The sequence below is a fragment of the Schistocerca americana genome, chromosome 1 (assembly GCF_021461395.2).
Source record: "Schistocerca americana isolate TAMUIC-IGC-003095 chromosome 1, iqSchAmer2.1, whole genome shotgun sequence".
Lineage (NCBI taxonomy): Eukaryota > Metazoa > Arthropoda > Insecta > Orthoptera > Acrididae > Schistocerca > Schistocerca americana.
The window spans coordinates 139,774,444-139,801,778 of NC_060119.1; the positions used below are offsets into that span (position 1 = coordinate 139,774,444).

Below are 27,335 nucleotides of genomic sequence, written 5' to 3' on the forward strand. Positions count from 1 at the left end.
CTAAATGCAAATGCGCCTTGTCTGAAAACGAAACGTTTCTGAGAGTTTCTTCCCTATCCTCCACCCACTGAGCAAACATTAGTCTCTGCTGCTTGTGTTCTTCAGCGAGCTTCTGTGCACAGGTCATCTTGTATGGGTACATATGGAGGTCGCTTTTAAGAATGCATTGAACGGAGCATCTGGATATTCCCAGTTGCACTGCTGCCATTCTACACGATTTCCCGGGACTTCTTTGTACAGCAACTCGTACTGCGTCAATATTCTCCGGTGAACAAACAGGCTTAGGCTGAAGCCACTTCGCTTCCAATACTGTTCCTTCCTGTACAAATTTATCGTATAACCTGTGGATGGTCTTCTTGCAAGGGACCCATTGTGTGTTAAACTGTTGTCGAAAATGCCTCTGAGTCACAACAAGGCTTTTCGTTTATTGAAAAAGTAACACAATTGCCGATTGTTGCTGTGTCGTCAGTCTTCCATTGTCAGCCATTGCTGCTTACTAGTCTCCTAGCGGCAGTATCGTGAATTACACGTCATTTCGTAACTCATTTGTTTTTCCAAGATCTGCCGGTACTGCTGTAGAGATCCCAGCGGGATATCTAATTTGCGTCATAACTTGTGAAAGAAACAATTGGTAACACATTTCGTTCGCCACCCTGTATTGTGTAGTAACCTGTTTAATGCTGTTTTCTGTATATACCTCTACTTCTTTCTTTGTCATCCTTTAGATGGACTTCACATGCTGCAGGTAGACACTATAACAGTGATATTAAAATTTTTTGCTGAAGTATGCTCTGAAGGCAAAATGCGTGACTGGTTGGGCTCGTCAGAAGGTTCTGTTTTCTGGCTGCCCTTGCTTCACTTACTTTGCACAAAAAGTTGCGGTGTGGATTCTACTAGCTCGAGGATACCTAAAAGGTAACACTTGTTTTCATAGTACTCAGTTGTGGTATATTTATTTGTTAGTTACAGTGCTTAAGATTTCAACACACTTTTGTTTTAATACATTTCTGTAAGGAATTTAATACACATATCCTGAGTTAATGCAGTTATTATTATTATTATTATTATTATTATTATATTGAAGTTGCTTCTTTCATACCTGAATCTCCACCTTTCCTTCGACTAATTATTTCATCTTCATATCACAGATGTGAACTGCGAAGTGAATCATATGCTGCATTGGAATCTGCAACAATAAAGTTCTTGTCCCAATGTTGCTGGTGCCACCCATCAAACCAAAGGCTTCTGTCCAAAGTACTGTGTGATGTTATCAATGAACAGAAGACATCTCAAGGTATGTATTAAGTGAGCTATCTCTCTCTCTCTCTCTCTCTCTCTCTCTCTCTCTCTCTCACACACACACACAAACACACACACACACACACACACACACACACAACAGTAGTTGATCACGTACTTTGTCTCAATGCAACATCGGTAACAAGTCAGATAGAAAGCTTTCACAAGAGAGCAGTTCAGTGCACTTGTAAAGCATTTGTGAGACAGCATATATCAGTCAAAATATAAACAGACAAAATACTAAAACATGAAGATAGGTTATGAGGTGTGATACATAATTGTTCCACAGCAGTAAACAATCATAACAATACAGAATTATAATGCAGCAAAAAAAGTGGCAGGCAGATTGGTGGGTGGGGGTGTTAATGTCAGAATGCTTCAAAATATGTGCTTAGAAAACATAAGGAAAAAAGCCATTATTGCTCAAAATTGTCAGGCAACAATGCCTTGCTTCTGTTAAGCAGAAGAATAGGGCACTTACTTCTGTATAGTCACAGGTCACAAATGACACTTTCATAATCTCAAACCAGAGAGATAGTAAATCTACAAGAATTGGCATCAGTATTGCAAATTCAGCAAAACTCGCACACTTCTTCGCTAGTCTGAAAAATAATTACTTTTATTTTTTGAGACTCATAAACTATACTATTTGTGATATCGTGTTTTATGAAAGATGGATTATAAAATGATTTCCTGTAAAGTTTCTGCAGCCGAAAGGGCTGTTGATTGTGTTGTGAATTTGAGGTGCAGGGCATCACGAAAGTGTTTGTACTTTGTTAAATATATCTAATTAGTGAAAAATCATTCTTATTTTAATGTGTAACCTTACTCACGTGTGCAGAACAGAAATCATGCTTTGTGCTGAAGAGGAAGTTACAGCAATAAAATTAAAAATACAATTTCCATTCCATGTACTGTTTTTCATAGTCACTTCAAAAACTTTGCGTTATGTTGATACAAAATTTTTTCACAGATGTATCATTCTTGCATGGCATCTCTGGTTTCACACGCCGCTTAATCCTACAGTTGCTATTGGAGAATGAGAAGATACTTTTATTTATCAAATCGGATTACTCTGTGCAGCGTGTGCGTCTGTCAACTAGTGCACCATATCACCCACGATATGGTGTTGGTCATCAGCAGCAGCTGTTTTATTTCAGTACACAGACAACATGTGGGGAAATACTCAAGAGTATATTAGGTATGCAAGACATGTTGTTACATTCTTTTATATCTTTTTATCTTGTGAGGCAGGATTAGAGGTAATTGTCTGTGTTCTTATTTTTGTTCTTGCAGTCGTATACAGATCAGAGAAATCTTTTTCAAATAAGCTGTTTCATTTTTATATATTTATATAAAAATTGTAACATATTGTACGATACAGTAGGTAGTGCTGCTTCTCAGAAAACTACAGTTCGCACTAAAGCTATACAGTTTCTTATGGCATTTGATGACAGGATTACAAAGGGTGAAAATCAATGTAAAGTTAAGAGTTATTATATCATAGGAAATAATGAACCATATGATTGTTTCATATTTGATTGTTTCTGTACATTAGTAAACTGCGCAACAATTAGGCTATAGAATTTCCAAACAGTCAAATGTATTGTGAAATTAAGATGATGTGAAGTTGTACAGAAAAGGAAAAAAAGGTAGATAAATACTGCTGGTAGTATGGACACATTGAGATAGATCTAATATTTATTGTTTGTAAAACTTTCTGTAGAAGACTATAATCAATAATATATTGGGTCAGAAAGTAAAAGTGTTGGAAATTTTTTCTTTTTGCTTATGCAATGTCTTCTTACTGTGTGAATTACCATTAGGGCCACAGGATACAGTAAAACTTGCTCAACATATAATCGCCTGGGACTAAAATAATTTTCCAAATTGGACAAGTTTCCAGATTACACAAAACTCACTGGGCTACTTAAAATTTGTCAGGTATCATGCACACAAGTACAGTAAAAATTTTTAATCATGCATATACTGTATTTATGTACCTTCACTCCAGCACAGTAAATGTTCATTTAATGTATATTGGACAATAGAACACTGGACTATTACACTAATTTATCTAATTGATAAATAACATGGCATATATTTTTACTCGAACTTTAAATTCGTTTATTACATTGAACAACAAATTTGAAGCGAAAGTGTGTGAATTGCATGATTTTGAGTTAGTTATGTTCATTTCAGTATAAAATGATACAAAATCATTATCTTCATAAGTATTTAGCTCTAGCTTTTCAAAAAAAGTAATCTAAATTTTGGTATAAATAACTCACTAACTAAATATACATTCATGTTCCCAGATTCAGCATAACAAATATTAAGTGAATAATTACCTGAATTATGTTATGTGCTATGCATTGATAAATTTCAGTGCCATTCTGGAAGTACAAAAGTAAAATATCAAGAAAAAATGAAGATAATATTACATGAATGAAAATATTTTGTAAGTCTACTTTGTATCAGAACTATGTAAAGCACAAAAGAAAATATATGAATTAACTGGTCACAAATGTATATAAAGGATTAAAGATGTTAAATGTCCATATGTACAGTATATACAATTATATATTTTGTTCAGAGATAAATTCAGATGATAACCGTTTTAGCTTGGCTTGACTTTTATACACATACTCGGGAACATCCCTTATGACAGTCCAGCAGTAATTCTGGATAACATTGTTTATGCATGCAATGGCTTCTTCAGGCGTATTAATTTTTCTAGGGACATCATTTTGCTCCTGGTCTTCTTCCTTTGTTTCTTCATCACCATCCTCTGTGTTGCGAATTTCTATTAAATCTATTGCTGAAATGAAAGTAGAGTGAGTTACCCAAACCCAGCTTTGTTGAAGCACTTGGTGACAGTTTTGAGTTTTATTTCCTTTACTGCCAAGCCAATTCAATTTACTGCATCCTCGACAGAAACTGACTGTGCAAGAGCAAACACACTTTCGGCTTCTTCACCAGTAAGAATAAGAGACTGCATCAGTAATCGCCTATAATGACACTTGAACGTGTAAATAACCCCCTGGTCTGTGGGTTGTGTGAGGCTGGTTAAACCTGGAGGGAACTAAGCCAATTTCATATTTGATAACATTACTTTTGGGTGGCACGTTTCAGTGTCTAGGAAAAGGAGAACTTGTTGATTTCCTTTTTTCATTGTGGCATTCAAAGAGCTCAGTCATTCTTCCATAAGACCACTCGTCATCCACACCTTTTTATTGCATCGCAATGTGACTGGAAGCATACTGACATGTATGTTTTTGAAAGAATGCGGTTTTGCTGCCTTTCCAATCACCACTGGCTTCTCCGTATCACCTAACATGTTTCCACACAGCAGTACTTGGACATTTTTTCCGCTGGTGCACTTTTTGCCTTCAATTTTTAACGATTCTGAAGGCAGTGCGCAATAAATCAGTCCCATTTCATTGGCATTGAACATGTCTTAAAGGTCATAATTCACAATTTCTTGCAGGTCATAGTTCACAATTAAGTTGGACAGTATTGTCCTCTATTATGTTACTACACTTTCCTGCACATCCTTAGCTTCCCCACACACTTAATTCCACATGATGATGTGCTTTGCTTTGAAACTGTCCAGCCATCCTGTGGATTTCTTAAACTCCATAATCCCAAGCTCTTTAGCGACTTTCAGAGCCTCACTATGCAACATGGGTCCAGGTAAAGGTAAGTTTTTTGCCTGCACATTTATGAGCCATTCCCACACTTTTTCATTAATCTCTTCATTTTTTGTCTTTCTAGCCCTTTGTTTCATCTGCACGTTTCCTTTCATATATTCGTCCTGAATCTTATCCTTGTTTCTTAAAGTCTCATAAATGTTGTGTTTCACTGCATTTGAAACACAACATAATTCCACGCACAGAGAGTTTGTCTTCCTCACTCACCTTGATTACATTAATTTTTTTGTTGAGTGTTAACGATGCATACTGTTTGTTCGACATCATGTTACTTTATCTCTTAAAGTGCTACTAGACAACTGAAACTGGTAGAAAATAATGACCTTACTGGGTAAAACCATTGTTTAACAGAATGATACCCACCTCTTTCACTTCACACCTAACAGCAGAGTGTTGGTAGATGCGCAACAATGTTCCTGTATGCGCCGGCGTGCATCATTAATGAGGAAAATGAGAAAGCTGACAAACAGAGTGCCAACAAATGAACCTATTCTTTTGATGTACTGTACTGACACTGAGCGCAACTTATTCATTGTTACACAGAGCGTCACAGTTTTAGGTCCACACCAGCAGCACTGAGATGTGTTGTACCTCTTTTCTTGGTTTTACGCCACTTAACAGAGGTGTTAAAAGTAACGTCCTTGTAGAGTCGCGAATAACTAATGAACTGTAATACGTTAGTACTGTATAGGCTGTTTTCCACGTTATACAATGAATTATTAAGTATGTTCTAAGATTTGCTTTCAGTATCCGTGTTAGGCATGTTCAGCTTTATACAAAAAATCAGCATATTAAAGTGCACTGAACGCATCGGGACTGAAATACTTGTACGGTTTGGGTAGATTTCCGAATTACATGCGTGCCGATTTGAGCAAGTTTTACTGTATCACAAAAAGATAACAAGTTTCCAGTTCTAATTTTGTTTTAAAATTATTAGTCAGTGTAACACAGTTACTAAGAATGTGCTGCTCATTTCCAAATTACATTTTGTTTGTTTTATCAGCTGTACGTAAAGTGTACTACAGAAAATGGTATATCTTTGCAGTATGTTTTGATTAAAATTCCTAACCTTTAGTTGCAGGGAGCCTGTTACCCGTTGTAAATGAAGGAAAATCACCAGAGAGTGGGGGAACTGCAACACCAGTTTCAGGAGGTCTTATTGGTTCGAAGAAAGAGCTTTGGGAATTAGGTATCTATATGGTTGATCAACTGTCTGTACAAGCTGGCGTCTCTGCCAAGGACAAAAGAACAAAAGACGCAAGGAACACTGTTGCTGCTGCAACACGCAGCATATCTGGCAAGAAATCGAGATCATCAAGTTTAGCAGGTAAGCCAAGATCTTGTGTAGTTTGTAGTATGGTGTTGGTGAAGTGGAATGTAAACACCAGCATTTCATGTCCAAGTATGTATTTTTTATGTTCAATAATAAAGTTAATCTAGATGTATGGGAAATATTTGCACTACTATATGTTTTACCAGTTTCGGTTACTTAGATTAAAGTTCTGAGCCTAATATTGTGTGCTTTCTTCCTTCCAGACTCATCACAGGTATCCTCCCAGACAACCTCCGTGTCTCCTGTACAGCCACAAAAGTTCCTGGAGCACGAGGCATGCCCGGGAGTCCCACTGCCATCGCAGCTGCAGGTTTCTCAGTTGCTCACACTTGTGCTTGAGAATGGTGACTCACTTAGCACACCATGCCTTAAACTCAAACTTCATCACTTTCCGAAGACTACAGAGAAAAATGCAAAAGGTATGATATTGTGTGTGTGTTGTTGTGTGTGTGTGTGTGTGTGTGTGTGTGTGTGTGTGTGTGTGTGTGTGTGTGTGTGTTGGGGGGGGGGGGGGGGGGGGGGGGCACAGTGAGGAAAGATTAAAAAAAAAAAATCTACTCACCAAGTGACAGCGGGAGTAAACACATATGTATTACGGAAATGTGCAAGCCTCTGGAGCCAGTGGCTGCTCCTCCTGGCAGAAGGGTTGAAAGGAAAGGAAGAGGGATGGAGGAAAGGACTGGTGAGATTTAGTAAATGATCAGAGTTAGGGAAAAGTCACACAGAAACATGGCTCAGTGGAGACTTAATGGATGAGGTGAGTAGGTCTGGTAAGGCTGTCCTGGCCCAGAGTTTTGGGTGACATTTCTGTGACACTCCCCATTTCCCAAACCTCACAAGTCCTTTATATTCATTCCTTTTCCTTGCTATTCAGCTAGAAGAAGGAGCCACTAGCCCCAAAAGCTTGCACATTTCCAAAACTTTTATACAGGTATGTGTTTCTCCTTTTATTTATCCAGTTATATTTTCAAAAATTGGTAATTTTTGTTGAACAATAGAATAAATAGAAATAATAGAAGGCTATTTACCACTTACAGGTGGCATTGAATTGCAGATTGGCACAATGAGAAAGACGGCTAAAATATTTAAGCTTTCAGCCCAAGTCGTCCTTCCAAAGTACAAGATACGTACACGTTCACACAAGCACAACTCGTACACATTTGGCCGCTACCTCTTGGTGCTGGGGCCAGACTGCGTCTGACGCGAGCAGCAATCTACTTGGGTTGATTGTGGAGGTGAGGAGGCGGTATGGGGCAGGGAGGGGGAGGGACAGCAGGGTAGAGGTGGGGGAAGGTGCCAGTGCTGCCTATGGATATATGCAGAAGGGGGGGGGGGGGCGGAGGGGAGGTAGAAGGAAGTGAAGTGAAAGAGAGGAAAGGACTTTTAGCGGCATTGGCAGAATAAAATCCATGTTGGTAATATTGTGGTGAGAGTAGGAAAGGAGACAGATGGCTGGAGGACAAGGAATAGCAAAGGTTGTGGCTAAGGGCTTATGGGAACAAAGGATTTGTATCTGGAGAGTTACCACCTGCATAGTTTGGAAAAGCCAGTGTTGATGTGAAGAATGGCACAGACTGTGAAGCAGCCATTAAATTGAAGCGCATTGTGTTTGGAGCATGTCCATCAACCAGTGTATGAAATTTGGTTATTCTTTATTTCTTAAGTTCTGTGGGACCATGCAAGCCAAAGGTACTTGGTCTTCAAACAAATGATTGGGTAGTGTATATACCCAGTTGTTGAACATGCCATCCAACATGATGTGCTTGACTTTAATGACTACTTCACAGCCCATGCCATCTGGATTCTTCCTACCATCGCCAGCTTTTCTGAATTGTGCAGATGGGAACTACCCCTACAACATATCATTGTTTCCATAACTCCCCCCCCCCCCCCCCCCCCCCCCCTCCGACCTGAACCTTCCCCAGTCCCTGCCCTCCACCTGCATATCCCCTTCTGTGCTCTCGCTACACTATACACATGCATTCTATCCTGCCAATGGACCTACAAATCCTTTCCTCTTCTCTACTTCTCTCGTCCCCCTTCCCCCTCGCACACTCCAGCACAGCTTCCTAACACTGCAGCTAGCAGCCCTGTTCTGTCCCTTTCACATCTCTACATGTTCATAAAGGCAGCACAGCATCTTCACCCATCCCTACCCTGCTATCCAACTCCACCACACTTCATATAGAAATTATGTATAACAACATAGCAAAATATCCTCAAAATAGTAACGCAGTTGCACTCCAGGCAGTTGGTTGGAGACATAGTGTCCTTAATGTTACATGGTCCTTAAAGAATGGTGTGATATATGTGTTTGAATTTCTCTGTCTCTGTTCAGACCCCGTGTAGCCTTGCATAAACTGATCTACGCCTTGTCATTACCACAATGCAATCTGCTTTCCTCACTTCCAGAAAATATGCAAGGGGTAAGGTGAAAAGTTATTAGCTTGCCAATGAATGACTTTCATACCGTAGTTTTCTTGTCAGAATGTGAAACTTGCAAGAATCTGAAGATAATTAAAAATACTAAGAAAATAAAATTGTGTAAGTTAATGAAGAGTGTGGAGACACGTATGGCATGAATGATTGGAGATGTGGTAGGGAGACATATAGAACAGGTTCTCCATTTGTATTGTTAAGAAGTATTGTTTTGCACTTGTAATCTAACAGTGCTGCAAACTAAAGGTGGAAAACGTGAGACTAGTAGTGTCATCAAAATTTAATGCTATGTCGAACATCACATTTGCGGACATTACGGGCTTGATATCAGTGGAAGTCAGAGCCCTGTAAAACTTCTTGCTTGATGAAGAGTTCTCCTACAAAGGAAATGAGATGGAACCGTTTCTCCTGGCTGACTTAGTGGTGGAAGCACAGATTGGCAGAAGAATTAATGAATATCCTGCTGAGACAGTCGGCGTATTGTGCTGTGCATTGCTGCCATCATTACAGATTAAATAAATTTGTGACACAGTCTTGCACTGATGCTCTGAAATAATGAATTAAATCACTTATAAATCAAGTGTTTATATATAGTCAGTGTTTTTTATGGGTTTCTGTTTCTAGGGCACATATACAATTAATGTTAAAACTATTTTATTCTTTTCCAGGTAATACAGTGGAAGCAGAGACAGAACGTCTGTTGCAACTGCCTGGGCTGGCTACTCCATTGCAGGTGTTTACTGAGATGGGGGGACTTGCCCTACTAGCACAGCACCTTCCACTTGTCTATCCAGACACTTTGCGGTATGCTGCCCCAGACAAAGTTCCAGCTTCAACGCCAGACCAAATAGATGCTGAGTGGGTCAAAGTGGATGACATCTATGAGGTAAAAATTATGACTAATACTTTGTTATGCCATTTATATGATGATTTTTTATGAATAAGCAGTTATGAACTTGATAGCAAGTATAAATTGGCTTGTATATATAGTTACAAAAGATTCTGTTAAACTAATTAATCATTATAGATGTTGGGTTTCTCCATGTATTTATTTTATCCAACTGTGAATTAAATATTTTTTTAATGTTGATTTCATCAAACCCAGAAGATAGTATGATCACTATTATCTGTGATGGTCTGTGATATCCTACATTTTGTTTGTTAAATAACCCATCAAATGCGTTTGACAGCATATGCCATCCTATGCTGCGAATTGTGCACTGTGTGTGAGACACCTTCCCATCAACATTTTTTGAATGTTGTATTTATCTATGCTGAGATAGTTCATTTTTCTTTCTTTCTCCCTTGCTTCTAAGGGAGACACCCATGCTAATCTCACTTGTTGCTACCAAATGCTTCTACCTTACGCTGTTTCCTGACAGTAGAAATGGAAATGTTGTGTGGCACCAAACCTGTTGCATATTGTTTTGATTTCATTTACCCTTGTACTCCAGGATCCTCTTTCATTCTCATCAGGTGGCCTGCCGATTGAAGCTTTCTTGGGTGACGGCTGTATGCATTTTGATGTCTGTGCTGCTCTGTGTGTGAATGTGTATACTTGTACTACAAAACAAGCAAGAGCTCGAAAGTTAGTATAAATTCTGTTTGATTTTGCGTGTTTCTATGAACCGCACGTCAGTCAGCTCTAGGTGAATAGTTGCCATTCCTTTATTTTCCATATTATATGTTCAGGAATTTCCATCGTTGTTATGCATTGCTTCATTTTAGCTTTCCTTATCAGTTGTTTGGATCCTAAAAGTTTGTGTATGGAGTAGGAGGCTCTATTAGCATTTTGTAATCTCATTTCCACTTCTACTTGTCTCCGATTTTGTCTGTCTGTCATTGCACTAAGAAATTTGAACTGTTCAGTGCATTCAATATGTTTCATGATTATTTGATGCAATTGATCATGTTGTTCATCTCAACGTCTTTGAAATGTCATGTCTTTTGTTTTCTGGTCATTTGCTTTTAGGCTAATTTAGAGGCCTCTTTGACGACCTCCACTAATAACTGTCTCATCATTATTTAAATTTTTCCAGTGAGCATTGTATCATCTGCACACACTAAAAACGTAACTGTATTTCTTTGGAGTATCCCATCAGTTACTAGTTGAAGTTTCCTCACAACTATCTCCAAGCTACAGTAAAGAGAAGAAGTGACAGGGCATCTCCCTCTCTTAGTTCAATTTTATTTTTAAAATAGTAAGATTTTATTCTATTTATCAAAAACCTTCTTATGTTTTCATTCATACACATTTCCCAAAGATTTACAAATTTAATTGGAAATCACAAGGGTGTCATTACATTCCGCAGCCTTTGCCTGTGAATGGACAAAATCAATGAAAAAGTACTGTGTTTTTTGTTAAATTCCCATACTTTTTCATTTATTGTTCTGATAACAAATATATTGTCAGTACTGGATAATTTTCTGGGAAAACCGTTTTTTTGGTAATTACTAAACATATTTTCTGCATTTGGATTCAAGCAGTTTAGCAGTAAACAAGTCTTACAGGCTGTTAGCTAATTCTATTCCCCCATAGTTTCTGAAGTCTTCATTGTCTCATGTTTTGTATCACAGGACTATTACTCACTCTATCCATTCTGTTGGTATGGTCTCTGTTTTCCAGATTACTTTCATCAGATGATACTAACATCTGTGCGATGCTTTTCTTCCATATTTTAGTATCTCGGCTGAAATTCCATCACTCCCAGTGGCCTTGCCACGTTTTAGGTGTTTGATACCTCCATGTGCCTATTCATTCATTGGTTCTGGAATTTGCTCATTATTTGGGCTGCTGTGGGTGTTTGTAATTGGTGATTTGGAATCAGAACAATTCACCAGTCTGTCAAAATATTCCTTGCTTCTTGATAAAATTTTGCATGGTGCACTAATCACATTGCAGTCCTTATCCTTCATCACCTTACAGGGTGTCCCACTGAAGTATGCTATCCCGGCTGATACACAAAGTTGAAATATGCTCACTTTTTTTTTATTTACTTAAATTTGGCATATTTCGTGACAGTACCTTTTCCGTTAGATGTTTACGAGGCGGAATTGGTCTTGGCTTCAGTTGTCTAATGGAAGTATGATTCCACAATGCATCCTTGTCGGCTGCAGAAATGACCTGGTTCAATGTGTTTGCCTCATTTTTGGTGCTTCAAATACCATTTCTTCGAATGTAGTTTCTTCTTATAGTTTGTATAAAAAAAAATAGTAACATAATTCAAAATTATTTATGACGGCGACTTGCACATTGTTCTACCGTCAACACACACCAAGAGTTAACTGCCGACTGACTATAGTCAAAGACGACTCCAGCGTCAAAGACATTTTACACAACACACAAGCTTCCACTTGTAATCAGTCTCTTTGCTATCCTTCGACACATTTACTAATAGTAATCAATATGCTTTCACTCACAAAAATATAAGTAAATGAACATATAATAAGGCAAATTATAATTTAAAAAATTCTGACAAAAAATATAAGAAAACATTTACAATTTGGTAGCGACAAATCCGGTAAAAAAAATAACAGATCTCCCAGATCCATTGCACCACTCAGACCTCCCCAATTTCAAGGACCCAGGAGAGAAAAACCACAGTAGATACGGCAGTGCAAAATGCACAACATTGTAGAGCATCTCAAAGAATTTATATTCATGCGTCAGTAGTGCCAGGTATCATCGCCAGAGTGCAGCATGGTCGCACGAAGTGAGAATGGCGACTCCACAGCAGAGCACGCAAGCAGCTGTGTATTTTGCAGAAATAAATCGTCGATTCCTGTGCTAAGAAATTATCGTCGTGTGTATGAATGTGATCCACCCAATGTGAAAACAGTTAGGAATGGTATAAGAAGTTTCTGGCAACAGGAAGTGTTCTGAAACATTCTGGCAGTTCACGTTACGGAGTTTCAGAAGAGACAGTGGAGCACATCAGACAAACATTTCTCAGAAGCCCATATATGTCAATTCATCAAGCATCTAGGCACCTTGATGTACCTCAGTCAACATTGCATCGTGTAGTTCACCAGCGTCTTTGTATGTGTGCTTACAAAGTGCAAATTCTGCAACATCTGACACTGAACGACAAATCACACTGACAACAATTTGCTGCGGATATGCTGCAGCGTATTGATATGGATGCCAGCTTCCTGGAAAGATGTTTGTACTCAGATGAGCCAACCTTTCATCTATCAGGAAGGGTTAATTGGCATAATGTTCGGATGTAGGGTTCGTAAAATCTGCACGTTGCCATTCAACATGTTCATGATAGCCCTAAACTAAACGTCTGGTGCAGGCTAATGCATGACAGGTTGTTGGACCATTCTTCTTTGCGGAACAAACAGTGAGTGGGTCAGTGTATCTGGACATGTTGGAGTAGTTTGTGTAACCTCAGATACAAGACTTGCAACAGAACATCATTTTTCAACAAGATGGAGCTCCGCCACATTGGTCAACAGCTGTTCGCAAGTTCCTGGATAGGAAATTTCCCAATCGTTGGATCGGATACTGAGGACCCATTGCCTGGCCACCACGTTCATCTGACATTATGCCGCTTGATTTCTTCATGTGGAGATTCGTGAAGGACTGTGTGTATGCGACCAAACTGGACAATAGTTCTACGTTGCGACATGGTATCACTAATGCGATTACAACAACAACAGAGGAAATGTTACAAAGAACCATGGCAAGAAATTTGATATAGACTCAATATTATTCATGCTACAAATGGTTCACATGTAGAGGTGTATTGATGGTAAAAAAATTCTTTGATATGCTCTACAATGTGGTGCATTTTTCATTGTTGTATCTACTGTTTTTTTCCCTGGATCTTTGAAATCAGGGAGGTTTGAGTGGGACACCCTGTAGATTGTTGACTGTGCCATACATTTTCTGAATGTTGTTGTTTTGATGATAGTCATCAATAGATTCACTCTGTTGTTTTAGGTGTTGTTTTTTTGCTAGTAAGATTAATTTTTCACCCTCTTTTGGGCCCGCCAATAATTAAGTTCTATTTCAGGATTCTTATTTGCTTGTAGCCATTTCCTTCATAACCTTGACTTCAGCTTCCTCACATTCGGAAAACCACTTCTTTGTGCCTCTCTTCACTCTACATTGATTATTACTTGCAGCTGTGTGGATGACTTCTTTTACTCTATTCCAGCATTCATTTTGTGGACCACCTTTAGATAGCAGTAAGCTCCATTAAGTGTTAAAATGTTTAGCATGGCTAGGTGGACTAATTCTGACATTTGGTGTAATGTGAAAAGGAAAACAAGTTTTTATTATCTTTTTAAGAGTCTACAGCAGAATAAAGTAATGTCAAAACATACAGGTCTGTCTAATTTGCAGGAAAGAGGCTACATTTCTTCTCCGGAAGCACTTAAGATAGACTGAAATGAAAAATTTTCGCTAACACAGGACCATTGGTTGGAGTTGGTTTTGATGAGGATATAAAGAAAAATGTTAGAGATGCATAAAAATATTTTGATTTTAGGGGCAGGGGCTATGAGGTGATAAACAGACCCCAGCTGTTGTTGATGAAGTTACAAGAATTACAGCACTATTAATATTGATAGTTATACAATATTGTCTAAAACATATTTTAAAATATATTTGACTAAGAACAACATGCAAAAATCACAGTTTACACCAATGTCCTTAGTGAAGAAACATTTCATCTTTTATAGGTACCTACCTTTTGTTAGCAACAGACATTATCAGCATGAATGTGCTTAAAATATTTCTTTAATAACAGTAATGCTGAACTCATAGAAAAATTTACTGAATTAAGGAAGGTGTATGTGCATGAACATTTATCCTTAAGACTTTGATCAGTATGAAAGGCTTACCAATACCGTAGAAACAACATATTCTGCATAAAATTAAAAGTGAAAGTTACTGAAAATACAGATCATATGGCATAAAAATATTTACCACTTTTCTGCATTTTTTATTAGAAGAGAACAAATAAAACACTTTATAACAACTTTAAAATACCAATAATATGTCAGGAGTTAGCAGTAAATTATGCGTATGCAATAATAAAGTAGAGTAACAGCTGTATCTTTACATAGGTTCCCCAGCTGCGACATAGTCGCGAATATAAACAGTGATCCAGGTACTGTCCTTCTCTCTCTCTCTCTCTCTCTCTCTCTCTCTCTCTCTCTCTCTCTCTCTCTCTCTCTCTCCCGTCCAGTGTTTGATCACAATATAAATTCCTTTGACGATGACCAGTTTCAGTCAGTAATGACCATCTTCAGATCTGTTCTACACCATGTCCTAATCTTATAATGTTATAAAGCCATAATGGCATTGTCGAAACATATCAATACACTAAGCAAAGCATCGTCACATAGAACTAAAATGTGGTGTAAAATAGGCCACTTTGTACACGCAGTTGCAACTGGCTTTACTGTACAAAACCTACTGTCACATTTGTACCTGGTGTAGAACAGACCTAAAGATGGTCATATATTGTTGTCTGACTGTCCTATAGTCTTTATTATTTGAGGAAGTATTGGATTCCCTGAGATCAGGAGGAGACTTCGTTTTTCATATGGTCTTCTCAAACATACCTAGTTGTCAAAAACAGTTTACCTTAGCAGCACTGGAGTTGTGAAAGACAGAGTTTATATTTAAAAATAAAAATATGTTAAATACATAAAGCACAAGAACCTCACATGAGTAAGGTATTTGTCGTTAACTTCACTTATGAGCGTAACAGGGAGGACAGGCAAAAGAAACAAAAGAAATAGTCTTGTGCTTTATTGTCGAAACATAAAGTCTCTTGCACATTTATTACCTGTATTAGTGTACTGTACAAACAGTTTATTGAAAATTAACCCCACATTTTAATTTTCTTACATACACACTTATTCTTTCAACCTTTCTGTTAAACACCCTGATGTTACAGTATTGAGCTTAAGTCAATTAACAACTAATAATTGGCATTGCTAGTGGCCATCGTCAGTTTCTAAAAAGAGTGGCAAAATTAGTTTTTATTCATGTTGTGAAGCATCTAAGTCGAAAATGAGTTCTTGTATTGATTGGGAATTTTTTGTTCATGTGGTACAGGACCTTGATGAGAGCATGCCCGGTGGCAGTTCATCGCCAGGAGGAGCCGGAGGGCGAACAACTGCTTTGCCACCACCATCTGTACCCCCGCATTCACTCGCAGCCTTCGGTCTCTTCCTGCGGCTACCGGGATATGCTGAGGTCTTACTAAAAGATAAGAAGAAAGCACAGTGTTTGCTACGACTTGCTCTTGGTGTTACCGATGATGGAGAAGGAGGTTAGTTTTTGTATTTGTAAGTTCTGGGGAAGGGAATGATTTTAAAAGGAATTCCTATATGAATGTGAAGTGACATATTGTCTATGTGTGTGTAGGTGACATCTTTAGTTCCCCAGTAGCGAACCACTTGCATACGTTACCTTTCCAAGTGCTGCGGCAGCTTTTTGATTCCACTCCACTTACAACAACTGGTGGTGCTCTGTTAAGGCGAACAACAATAGAAATAGGTGCAATCCATCTTCTACTTGGATGTCTTGCCATCTTCACTCATCAGTCACAGGATATCACGCTTCCAGGAGTGCAGCACGAGGTAACTGTTTCATGTTTTCTTTTTTCTTTTTTGTAATGTGACAACTTGTTGTTGTGTGGCCTTTCTCCTGATTTTATCACAGAGAAGTTCAGGGCCCGAGAGAGAATGTAAGCTGCAGTACTTAGTGAGGCGAGTCAGTTTGTCACAACAAAGAAGAAAGAACACACGCTTCCCGATCGAAGTTCTGGGATTGCAGCCGATATTGCTCATTAGACTGTTCAGCTAAGACATATGGCAGATGTCAAGATGAAATACTATGTGCGTTTGTGGATGACAGGTGGCTGCAATACTGAAACACCATCGAGTATTTAGTAAACCTGGGAACATACAGGATCCAGAACACATGTTGGCAATATATTGTGTCCCTGAAATGAAAAAAAATGCAAATTACACTTACACTTACACTACATCTAACAACAGATACCATCATATGGTGTCTTTTCAAAATTCAGTTTAAATAATGTTAACAACTCAGAAAATTCATCATTTACATTAGTTTGCACCTGCACTTCGTTACAACTTTGATGGGCTAGTTGTCATGAAAAATCTTGCATTTTGAAAGTTAAGTCTTTTACAGACCTGGGTGAGATACAGATAATGGAAGGAGCAAAGGTAACTGCTCACCATATAAATGAAGCATTGAGAGGTCAGTAGCCACATAAAAAAAGATTGAAAATGTTGCTAAGGTTTCGAACAATGTCCTCCTTTAGAGCTAATACAGCACTAACAGCCTTGTCGGTCTTTTATGTGGCCATTGCTACCAGTCAACCATCTGTCTGAATTTGATAGCACCTGCTTAATTGTAGCCTAGAGCAGAGTTGACCAGCTGGTGGTGGGTGCACTCTGCAGAGCACAATGTGCTCGACTTCATTCTCCCCTCAATACCTGTTTCTCTGAATTATAAAAGTGGAAATCATGCATACAAACATAGTCTTTGACCCGCAATCATCCAGGCCTCAGTCTCTCCATGTCTAGTTCCAAAAACACATACTTCCACCCCTCCCCCAGTCCACCACTTCACTCGTTCGACAAACACTCTCTCCTCTCTCACAGTATCCACCTTCCTCTGTTCTATTTTCCCCCTTCAATCTATTTTCTAGCGAATTGTGTGCCACAGACGATGACTCTTTCCTGTGCCAAGGTGTTCCCTTGCTGCCCCTCTCCTCCAACGAGCCAACCAATTTGCTATCTGTGACTCTTGAAATTTTCCCGGTGTATCGAATATTCCACAAGATTTCGGGATTGCAGCCGGATCTCATCGACTTCTTCCCACGATATTTCGGCTGACAACCTTACAACCATGGCTGTAAGGTTGTCAGCCGAAATATCGTGGAAAGAAGTTGATGAGATCCGGCTGCAATCCCGAAATCTTGTGGAAAATTTGCTATCTACCACTTCTCCCCCTTCCCCTCTCCCTTTCTCGTCCCATCCAATCCAGTCATCATAACCCCTCTCCTCACCCCAGCTGAGCTTTAGTTCTTGTGCTGTGTGTGTGTGTGTGTGTGTGTGTGTGTGTGTGTGTGTGTGTGTGTGTGTGTGTGTTTTGGTGAGAGGGGGTTTCATTGCTCATTTACAGCTAGAGATGGGAATTATTTGAATAAACATTTATCTAAATAATTATTCAAATAAGTATATTGTTCAAACAAATTTATTCACGAATAAGTTATTTGCAAATAAAAGGATTCCTCTCTGCAAATACAGATAATTATTTGCTGTTTATTACTTGTAACTTAAATAATGAATAACAAGTTTTAATGGTTTTGAGAAGAGTCTGTATCAGTGACTCAGTGGGTTGAGTTCCAGAATACAAAGATAACAGTCTGGGGTTTAACCCCATCGGGTCTATGATTTTTTTCTGTTACTTGTCACTGTTTTCACCTCTTAACAATGAGAAGAATGCCAAATCAAGTTACACACTGTTTCAGAGTACATTTAGAACTATAAACCCGCCTGTAACATGCTAAATAAGTTGGTTCACAGATCAGAGGAAGGCAAGGGCATACCACCTCCAATAGAACAACGCCTGGTAAAGCAACCTGTAGATTAAGCACAGCATTACTTGCTTCACACCATAACATGTGTAATATAACAATACTTCATATGCAGACAGGCTTAGCAGTTACACTACTGATGCAGCCCAAGTCATCTAACTCTGCACTTGCATATACTTTTCCCCACCCCTGTTAGCATGCAAAGTACTTTGCTGACAGAAACTCTCAATCTAAAATACCTTCCTGCATTGTATCAAGATAGCTAACACTCTCTGATATGAGTATCCCATTGATATAATTATGCATTTTATTTTGGTTTGTATTGTTATGAAAAGAGTGAAAAAAGTAAGAGGGTTGGTTTGTTTGGGGGAGGAGACCAGACAGCGAGGTCATCAGTGTCATCGGATTAGGGAAGGGTGAGGAAGTAAGTCAGCCATGCCCTTTCAAAGGAACCATCCCGGCATTTGCCTGGAGGGATTTAAGAAAATCACGGAAAGCCTAAATCAGGATGGTCGGACATGGGATTGAACCATCGTCCTCCTGAATGCGAGTCCAGTTTGTTAACCACTGTGCCACCTCACTCAGTACAAAGTAAGAACTCATGATTGCTAACGACTTAACTTTAAATCTAAAGTCTCATAAAAATTTACTTAATGCTGCTGGACATTCGCTTGAAAGTGTTTCATGGCTAGCTCTGAGTAGGTTTTCCAATAGAAAAGGGAATAGTTTATCAATTCAATGAGAATCTATGCAGTTACACAGAACTTTGACATTGAAAAATTTTGGAAGATACAGTAGGCTTGAGTATATAGATATGATTAGGTTACTTTTTCCTTTCTATACCAACTGCAACTGTTCCAGCAGTGTTTTACACACAATAAAAACAAATAGTTTGTCATTATTGCTGTCCGTGACCAAGACATATAATAGCCAAAGAAATGTTGAAGAAATCAGCTCAAGAGTTTCAAGTGATGTATGACGGAAAAAGAAAATTTATTTTTTTCATCTTTGAATGCAATTTGGGAGGTGTAGCTAATGTGGGATCACAGCAGAGTTATTTGCCGAAAGATGGAGCAAAATTGAATCTCATTTTTAAATGAAGAAGATCATGATTTGAAAGTCCTGTATTGGTGTCCTGAAGTAAAGGTGATGTTGGTAGGTATAACACACCATTCTCTTCTTTGCATGTGGAGAGCATGTTATGCCAAGAGAGAGTTGGTCTGAAAACTAATTTGAAAACAACAAAAAGTACATTTGTTTAATAAATGACAACCGTAGCAAAAAATGTCTCTGGATTTTTAATTTATATATTATTTGTATCACTAGTTATTCACAGGTAATAATGACTGCTTTTATTCATGCAAATAAATAATATTTGGAATAAATATTTTTGTTACTCACAAAAAAATAAATAATAGTTGTTGCCTGTATTCTTTACACAAATAAATTTTTCTCCAGTCTGCTTGCAGCTACATCACACTTTTTCTTACCCATATATGTGGCCACAAGATCTTTTGTTACCCTTGTTGCACTGCAAACAGCGAAAGGTGTTTGAGGATGCTATTCAGTTCATCTGTAACTCTTTATGTGTGTTTGTCTCCATAAAAAAATTATACTGATTTTATTGTTGAGACTTGTGTTTAATTTTGGTCAGTTTATTGAAAAAGGTATTCATGCTACCACTACATGATCAGTACCCACACAAGATGATTTGGACTTGTTAGCCTTTTTAATTCATTAGCAGCTATCTCAAATTGTTGTCTTCAGTGGCTGTGCAGGGTTTGTGTCTCAGTTTAAACTGTGTTCCTCTTCTGACATAAATGTGAGATCCTTCACCTTCTGGAGAAGTCGTACAGTAACTGTCTCGAGGAGCCCTACAGTAACAGTCTCTCCTTTCATACAAAAATGACGCTGAGGCATCTTGGCCAATTAAAGCTCTGTTCCAAACTAGGAAATGAACCCAAGACCTCTGTCTTTCACAGGGAAGTGCTCCACTGACAGGCTTGCAAGTGTGACCTGCCCTCATAGCTTTACTTCTGCTAGTATAGCTTTCCTACCTTTCAAAACTTCACAGAAGTTCTGTATAACTTATGGGACTAACACTTCTGAAAGAAAGTATATTGCACAGATACTTAACAAAATTTCTGCTGCATACCTTGTGGGACTAGCACTCCTGGAATAATTTTCTCTTGTAAGCCTGGTAGTGTTCAGTTTGTAAATATGTTAATCAGTTATCTTTTGTGATAGGGAGACAGTGCAGTTTTTTCTGTTCTCTCTTTCCATGTGATCTTTTCACCTTTGCAATCACACAAACTCATCCCAATTGCTTGATAGTGCAAGACTTGGCCTCCATTCACCAGTTCATAACAGCTGACAACATTCTTATGTCTCCATCGTTCATTGTGAAATTTTACTATGCATGTAGTAGAAGGAACATTTTGTAGTTAATATACAGCACACTCCTGTTGTGGTATGAACTCAAGTGTCTTAGGAGTATTACATATACGGGGTGAACCTGAAAACCACTGACAAAATTTCAAAGTCTGTTTAGAGATAGTAATGAGTATTTTGGTCCACACTGCCTTGTCACAGTGTAATTGCCTTTTGATTGATTTCATATTTGCACTTATTAATTTAAATTAATGAACATTTTTCTACTGCTGTATTGTTATCTTTTTGTAGTTGGTGTTAGCAGCAACAAAAGCTTCAGCAACTGGTGGTGAAACCCATGTTCGTGGAGGGAAGTCTGATGACAAATCTCACTTGTATTGGGCAAAGGGAACAGGGTTTGGAACAGGTAGCACTGCACAGTCATGGAATGTTGAACAAGCTCTCCTGCGCCAGCGGAGCGAAGAGGAACATGTCACTGTGTTACTGCAGGTAAATAAATTGTGCATGGGGGAGGGGGGTAAACAAAAATGGCTACTGAGCATTTTGTATTCATTTTCTCTGTTGTTCAGTACGAAACAAATTACTTTTCTTTTTATATTAATGCTGAAAGCTTCCTGTTTGCTATTGTTTTCATAAAGTATGGTTTATTAGTATGTAGAATGTTATACATTTATAATTCATTCTCTCTCTGTCTCTCTCACTGAATGACGATTGAGTTGGAACTTAATGTCTGATTAAAATTGTGTGCCAAACCAGCACACAAACCCAGAAACTACTCTTGCTTAATCAATAAGAGCATTTCCCTGGAATGCAATGTTCTGTGTTTGTATTTGGGACAAAGATTTAATGTGGCTGGAAGTTTCACTCTTCAGGTGAGTGAAAGTTTCATTGTGGACGTATTTCTGGGATTAAAGAAAAACATCTGGCAGTTAATTTTAGCTGTGTTTTTAGGATTAACGAGCGCATACTGCACTACCCCAAATGATGCTTTGTTAGTAATTCTAGGAGTATGCTTGCTGGACTTGGAAATTAAGAAAAGGGCAGCATTTTACTGGTTAAAGAAAGGCAATCAAATGGAAGTATGAAGGATGCTTGGAATTGAGGCCAATTCGAAAAAGGCAATAAAAGATCACATTTTACAACTGTGGTAAAATGAATGGGGCATTTCGGGCACAAGCACTAGAACATATGAATTTCTCCTTAATATCAAGAAGAGATAAAAAAATGAGATTTCTTAACCCACCGAGGGGATTGATACGTAATGTCACTGGCCATGGCCCTTATGCCACATACCTACACAAAATCAGCAGACAGATGAATGATAACGATGCCTGCAGTAGTGTAGGCTCACCAGAACACACATTGTGGGACTGCACACTCTACGACAATGCAGTGGGTAATGGACATCAGGTATTAAGGATGTTGGATCCCAAAGCAGCACTAAGGAGGGAGTCAAACTGGTGCATCTTGGACCATACTGCAGCCGTAGTATCCAGGCAGAATAAGGAAGACTTCACGAGGCATTCATCCATAAGTCAGCATGCTGCTGACCAGGCTAGACAACATACTCTGCAGGTGGAGAAAAGATAACAGATGCCAGTGACCACCGAATGAAATACTGTCGCAAGAATCTATGTTGCGTTGGTGCAAGTGATCGTGGAAGTGTGGACTTTAAGACGTAACTGATGGTGGGTGGAACTATGTGCTGTTGGGGGAAAATGCTGCTGACGTGCTGCCCTGTGCCCAGGAAATCCAGCAGACAGTGACTTCTGATGGGTAGTATCAGGGTGGATTCCAGTAGCAGAAACAACCATCTACAAGTTATATGCACTAAAATAAATGAATGGAGAACAAATACTGTAGTTCTTCTAGTAGTATTAGTAGTTGGGTAAATGGTTAAGGGTTTCATTGTAGATTTGTAGTAGTAGTAGAAGCAGTTATAGTTTTTTCTTTCTTGAAAAAAATTATCAGAACTAGATAGTTAACACGTAATTTATTACTATCCAAGAAAATCTGATTTGTGTGGCGTATTTTAGTTTTCCAGATAATAGACTGTAATCATGAAGAATAAATAAAATTAAATAATTTATTTTAGCACTAGTGAACAGGTTTTGTTGGATGTAAGAAGTGCAGAGCAGCAGTGAGCCATTAAATTTTCAGGGAATTACATTTTACCTGAAAAAATAAGTGAATTTCAAGAATCTCATAAAATCTCAAGGAATTATGCATTTTTAACATAGAACCGAAATTTAATTTCATTGAGTTTTGTTGTTGTTGTTGTTGTTGCTGTTGTGGTCTTCAGTCCTGAGACTGGTTTGATGCAGCTCTCCATGCTACTCTATCCTGTGCAAGCTTCTTCATCTCCCAGTACTTACTGCAACCTACATCCTTCTGAATCTGCTTAGTATATTCATCTCTTGGTCTCCCTCTACGATTTTTACCCTCCACGCTGCACTCTAATACTAAATTGGTGATCCCTTGATGCCTCAGAACATGTCCTACCAACCGATCCCTTCTTCTGGTCAAGTTGTGCCACAAACTTCTCTTCTCCCCAATCCTATTCAATACTTCCTCATTAGTTATGTGATCTACCCATCTAATCTTCAGCATTCTTCAAAACATTGAGTTTTATAAATCAAAAATTTTATAATACTTAATATTTCAAAGTGTGTTAATAATATGATTATTATTTCATATAAGTTATTGATGTTTAAAAACTGCATTTAAACTACCGCTAATGGCTGGTATGTTGCTCAGCTGACAGGAAAGAAAAGTCAATATTGTGGTTTACTGGCCCCCTCCCTCCCCTACTTAGCATTAATTTATCAGGAGCTTCCTGAGACCATCTCCCTTATCATACCTATAATTCTCAGGGATTCCCCCCCCCCCCCCCCCCCCTCCTCCAAATTTGACTAAGAACCGTGCTTTTGTCGCTATCATAAGTTAGTCAGGGTGTACACACCCCAGGAAATCCAGGAGAAACTTGGGAATTTTTTTCTTCCAAGATAAATCCGTGAAAAGCTTGGGAATGTCTTATAATTCCAGTAATTTTTCATTATTTTACTTTTCAGTTAAATTTTTGTAATTTTAATTGGTAAGAACTGATATTATAATCAAATATTTTACTTTAGTCTGTTACTGCAGAATAGTACTGCAGCAATAAATCATAAACAAGAGAATAACACCAAAGTAAAACTTAAGTTGCAAAGAAAATGCACAACAACGTAACACAGGGCACACACAAACATCTGCTGACAGCAAAATGTGTCAGACTATGCACTACTTCGGAACAACAAACTGCTTTCAATGCATCTTTCTTCTGGACCTCATTTCAAGGAATGTTTACCTTTTAAACAGGTCATGAGAAAATATTGCGAATGATTGTTTTTAGAAGCATTGCTTTCAGAGTTTATTTCCTTTTATGCAAGATGATTTATGTTAGATATGAGAATGTGTGAAGAATTCCTTAAATCTTGGAGCATTAGATTCACATTCAAAACTAAACAATGCGGATCAACCACTTAGAAAAATTTTGGGCCCAGAAGACCAGCCATTTATGAAAGACTGAATTTCATGGTTAGTTTTTCGTATTTATTTGAGATTACATATTTTGCAATAATAATGGCAAAAAGTATAGTGATCTTTCAAAAAAAAAAAAGGGGGGAGGGGGGGTGGTTTGCCATGAAAGTAACTGGCTGTTTTCAACGGGAAAAGTCAAAGTGCTCGACAGAACACGTATTCAGCCAGGTAACCCACCAAAATGTCCAGTACAGAGCAATGAAATTTATAATTATGCTTATGAGAAATATTCAGCTGCTGCAATTTAAGCTGGTGCTCTTGGGATTCTGCCTAACAACACCCTCGGTAAAAACAGCAGAAATTGTTGATAATCGGTATGATATGTGAAATCTTAGCTTTTCATTGGCTATACTATATGTATATTAATTTAAAAAGAATTAAACACTGGAAAATCCAGGAAGGAACATGATAGTGTTATGAAAAGAATAGCTGCTAGTCACCGTATGTATAGCGGAGATGCTGAGTCGCAGATAGGCATAACACAAAGACTGACACCAAGTCAGCTTTTGGCACAAAAGGTGTTCATCAGAAATAGACCACACACACACACACACACACACACACACACACACACACACACACACACACACACCCCTATCTTTCTCCTGGGCCTAATTTCGATGGATGTAATGTCACAACATTTGTAACAGCTCATGAGAAAATACTGTGAATGGTTGTTTTTAGAAGCATTGCTTTCAGAGTTTATTTCCTTTTACGTGAAATAGGTGTGTGTGTGTGTGTGTGTGTGTGTGTGTGTGTGTCAGTGTCATCTATTTCTGATGAACATCTTTTTGGCTGAAAGCTTACCTGGTTGACACTTTTTGTTGTGCCTATCTGTGAGTCAGCATCTCTGCTATCTGGTGATTTTAAATCATTAACATTTTCTATTTGTGTTAGAGCTACTTAGCAGTGATGCTGCTATTGGCTGACTACATACGTTTCATATGCTCTGAATATCTGTGGTCATCAGTGAGATCACATGAATGGATGAAAAAAGAGTGTTGCATTCTTACTTTCAGTGCTTCAGAAGCCACCATGGTGTAATGGTAATTATTGGAATTAGTGTTTACACTTTTGTAATAAGAAACAATATACAGTGTGTGTGTTGCTGCACATCAAAGATCTTTACAAAATGCGGGCTTTTTACTGGGATGCATTTCCTAAAGTGCCAGAAAGTTCTGTGCTGGTGTATAAATCCTTCAGCATTCAAATGATTGATAAATTTTACAGCCCTGAGGGATAGTATATCGCCACTTAACATGGGAAAAATGTACTTTCATCCAGGAAAAAGTTTATTTTCACATGAGAAAGTGTATTTGTAACCGGGTAATCCAAGAAAAATCTGAGAAATTTTTTTTTTCTTATCCACATATTCACCCTGATTAATGCAAAAGATGCCACATATTTTTCCACTTCTGCTCAAGGCAGGCGTACTGTTGGTTTTGTGGTGAGCAGTTTACTATATATAAACTGACTAGTCCTTTAAGTCATGTTGAAGCAGGGCAGCTTAGTTTCAGTTGTGAGGGCAAAGTGAAAATTTCTGTTTTTGGGTGAACGTCACTGAATGTGGTTCCAGAAGGTCTGCAAATACCTCATTTACAGTGTCCATTACCCACCTCAGTGGACTCAGAATTTTTTCACAAACAATTTCTAGCAATTTGTGGGTAGGTGGAAGTTGGAGACTGTTTCATATCTGATTTCTGATGTGAAATGTCGGGTCTCTCTCTCTCTCTCTCTCTCTCTCTCTCTCTCTCTCTCTGCTAGCTACAAATTGGCACAGAAGATTGTGTGCTCTCTTTAAAATGGTAAATGACATAGCACTGAAATTTTAATGTTGTGTTGAGTACAGAAAGTTGTGCATAGATTAAAGATCTCTCTTGCATTATTTGTCATATTTTCAGTTGTAATTCATTATAAATTTGGCCAAAACTGTCACCGAGATTGCAAGACATTTTGCATCCCTTTTCTCAAAGCCCTGTCAAAGAAAGAACTTTTTATATTTTGAGCTGAAATTTTGCCCAGCATAGTTTTGGTCTCTAAGGGACATCTGTGCAAAATTTCAGTCAGATAGGAGATAATTTGATGGCAATCTGCAGTCAACTTGCTTCTGTTTTAAATTAAAAATAATTGACATGAAACTTATTATTTTATAATTTGCTAATTTGCTTAAATAGATTTTTTATAAATCAGTTTTGCAACTAGACATGGTAGTATATTTTAGTTACTTCATGAGCAATGCCATTCTGATATTGCACTACATTTTTTGGTTTATTTAAATCTTATCTTTCAAACAGGTCTTCTCAAGTTATATCAATCCTGGTGGTCAAGCTACAACATCCTTATCCAATAAAGATGATGACGATGATGATGATGATGATGATGACGATGATGATGAAGATGAAGATGAGGACCAAGGTGATGGCAGAATTGGGGGTACAAAGGAACAGCCACAACTACCTCGGGTGTTCTACGACCTCCTCAAGCAGTCTTGTCTCTTGCCAGCAGTCTCTGCGTATCTGAGGAATGACTCAGGTTACAGTTATAACCTATGACTAATTATTTGCTGTGACAAATTTCTTTTTCTCTTGGACCTTTATCTGTTGTTTTATTTGATTACTGTTTTTATTTTTATAGTAGATAGATGTCACATAAGTTTTGCTGAAGATATAAATTCTCTTATTTCAGATATTATAGAAGTATGAAGTTCTGTAAGTGTAAATGTCCTGTTATTAACAATATATGAATGACAGCACAAAAGTACTACTAAACATCATGTTGGGAAGGAGAGCAATAAAGACTTCATACTCAGAAGTATATTTCTCATTTTGGAAAATAACTGTGCACTATAAACGGTCTACTTTAATACACCAACAAAAAAGTCAAGAGCAATGTGTGTAAGCAAATGTAATTGTGTGGCTTCAATAATTTGTCCAATATTGAAACACAATGAAATGTGCCACATTTGTAAACAAGTACAAAACAAAA

At 38.1% G+C, this 27,335-nt stretch overlaps 1 protein-coding gene across 1 annotated transcript in view; it reads left to right on the forward strand.

Moving 5' to 3' along the window:
• Positions 1 to 27,335, forward strand: part of LOC124607387 (baculoviral IAP repeat-containing protein 6) — a 315,981-nt gene that overhangs the window by 253,671 nt on the left and 34,975 nt on the right. Inside the window, exons 49-58 of the mRNA XM_047139740.1 lie at positions 726 to 915; positions 1,149 to 1,294; positions 2,273 to 2,500; positions 6,088 to 6,339; positions 6,549 to 6,764; positions 9,453 to 9,670; positions 15,863 to 16,079; positions 16,175 to 16,389; positions 21,063 to 21,260; positions 26,645 to 26,882. Coding sequence (XP_046995696.1) covers positions 726 to 915; positions 1,149 to 1,294; positions 2,273 to 2,500; positions 6,088 to 6,339; positions 6,549 to 6,764; positions 9,453 to 9,670; positions 15,863 to 16,079; positions 16,175 to 16,389; positions 21,063 to 21,260; positions 26,645 to 26,882 — 2,118 coding nt within the window. The remainder of the gene's footprint in view (positions 1 to 725; positions 916 to 1,148; positions 1,295 to 2,272; positions 2,501 to 6,087; positions 6,340 to 6,548; positions 6,765 to 9,452; positions 9,671 to 15,862; positions 16,080 to 16,174; positions 16,390 to 21,062; positions 21,261 to 26,644; positions 26,883 to 27,335) is intronic.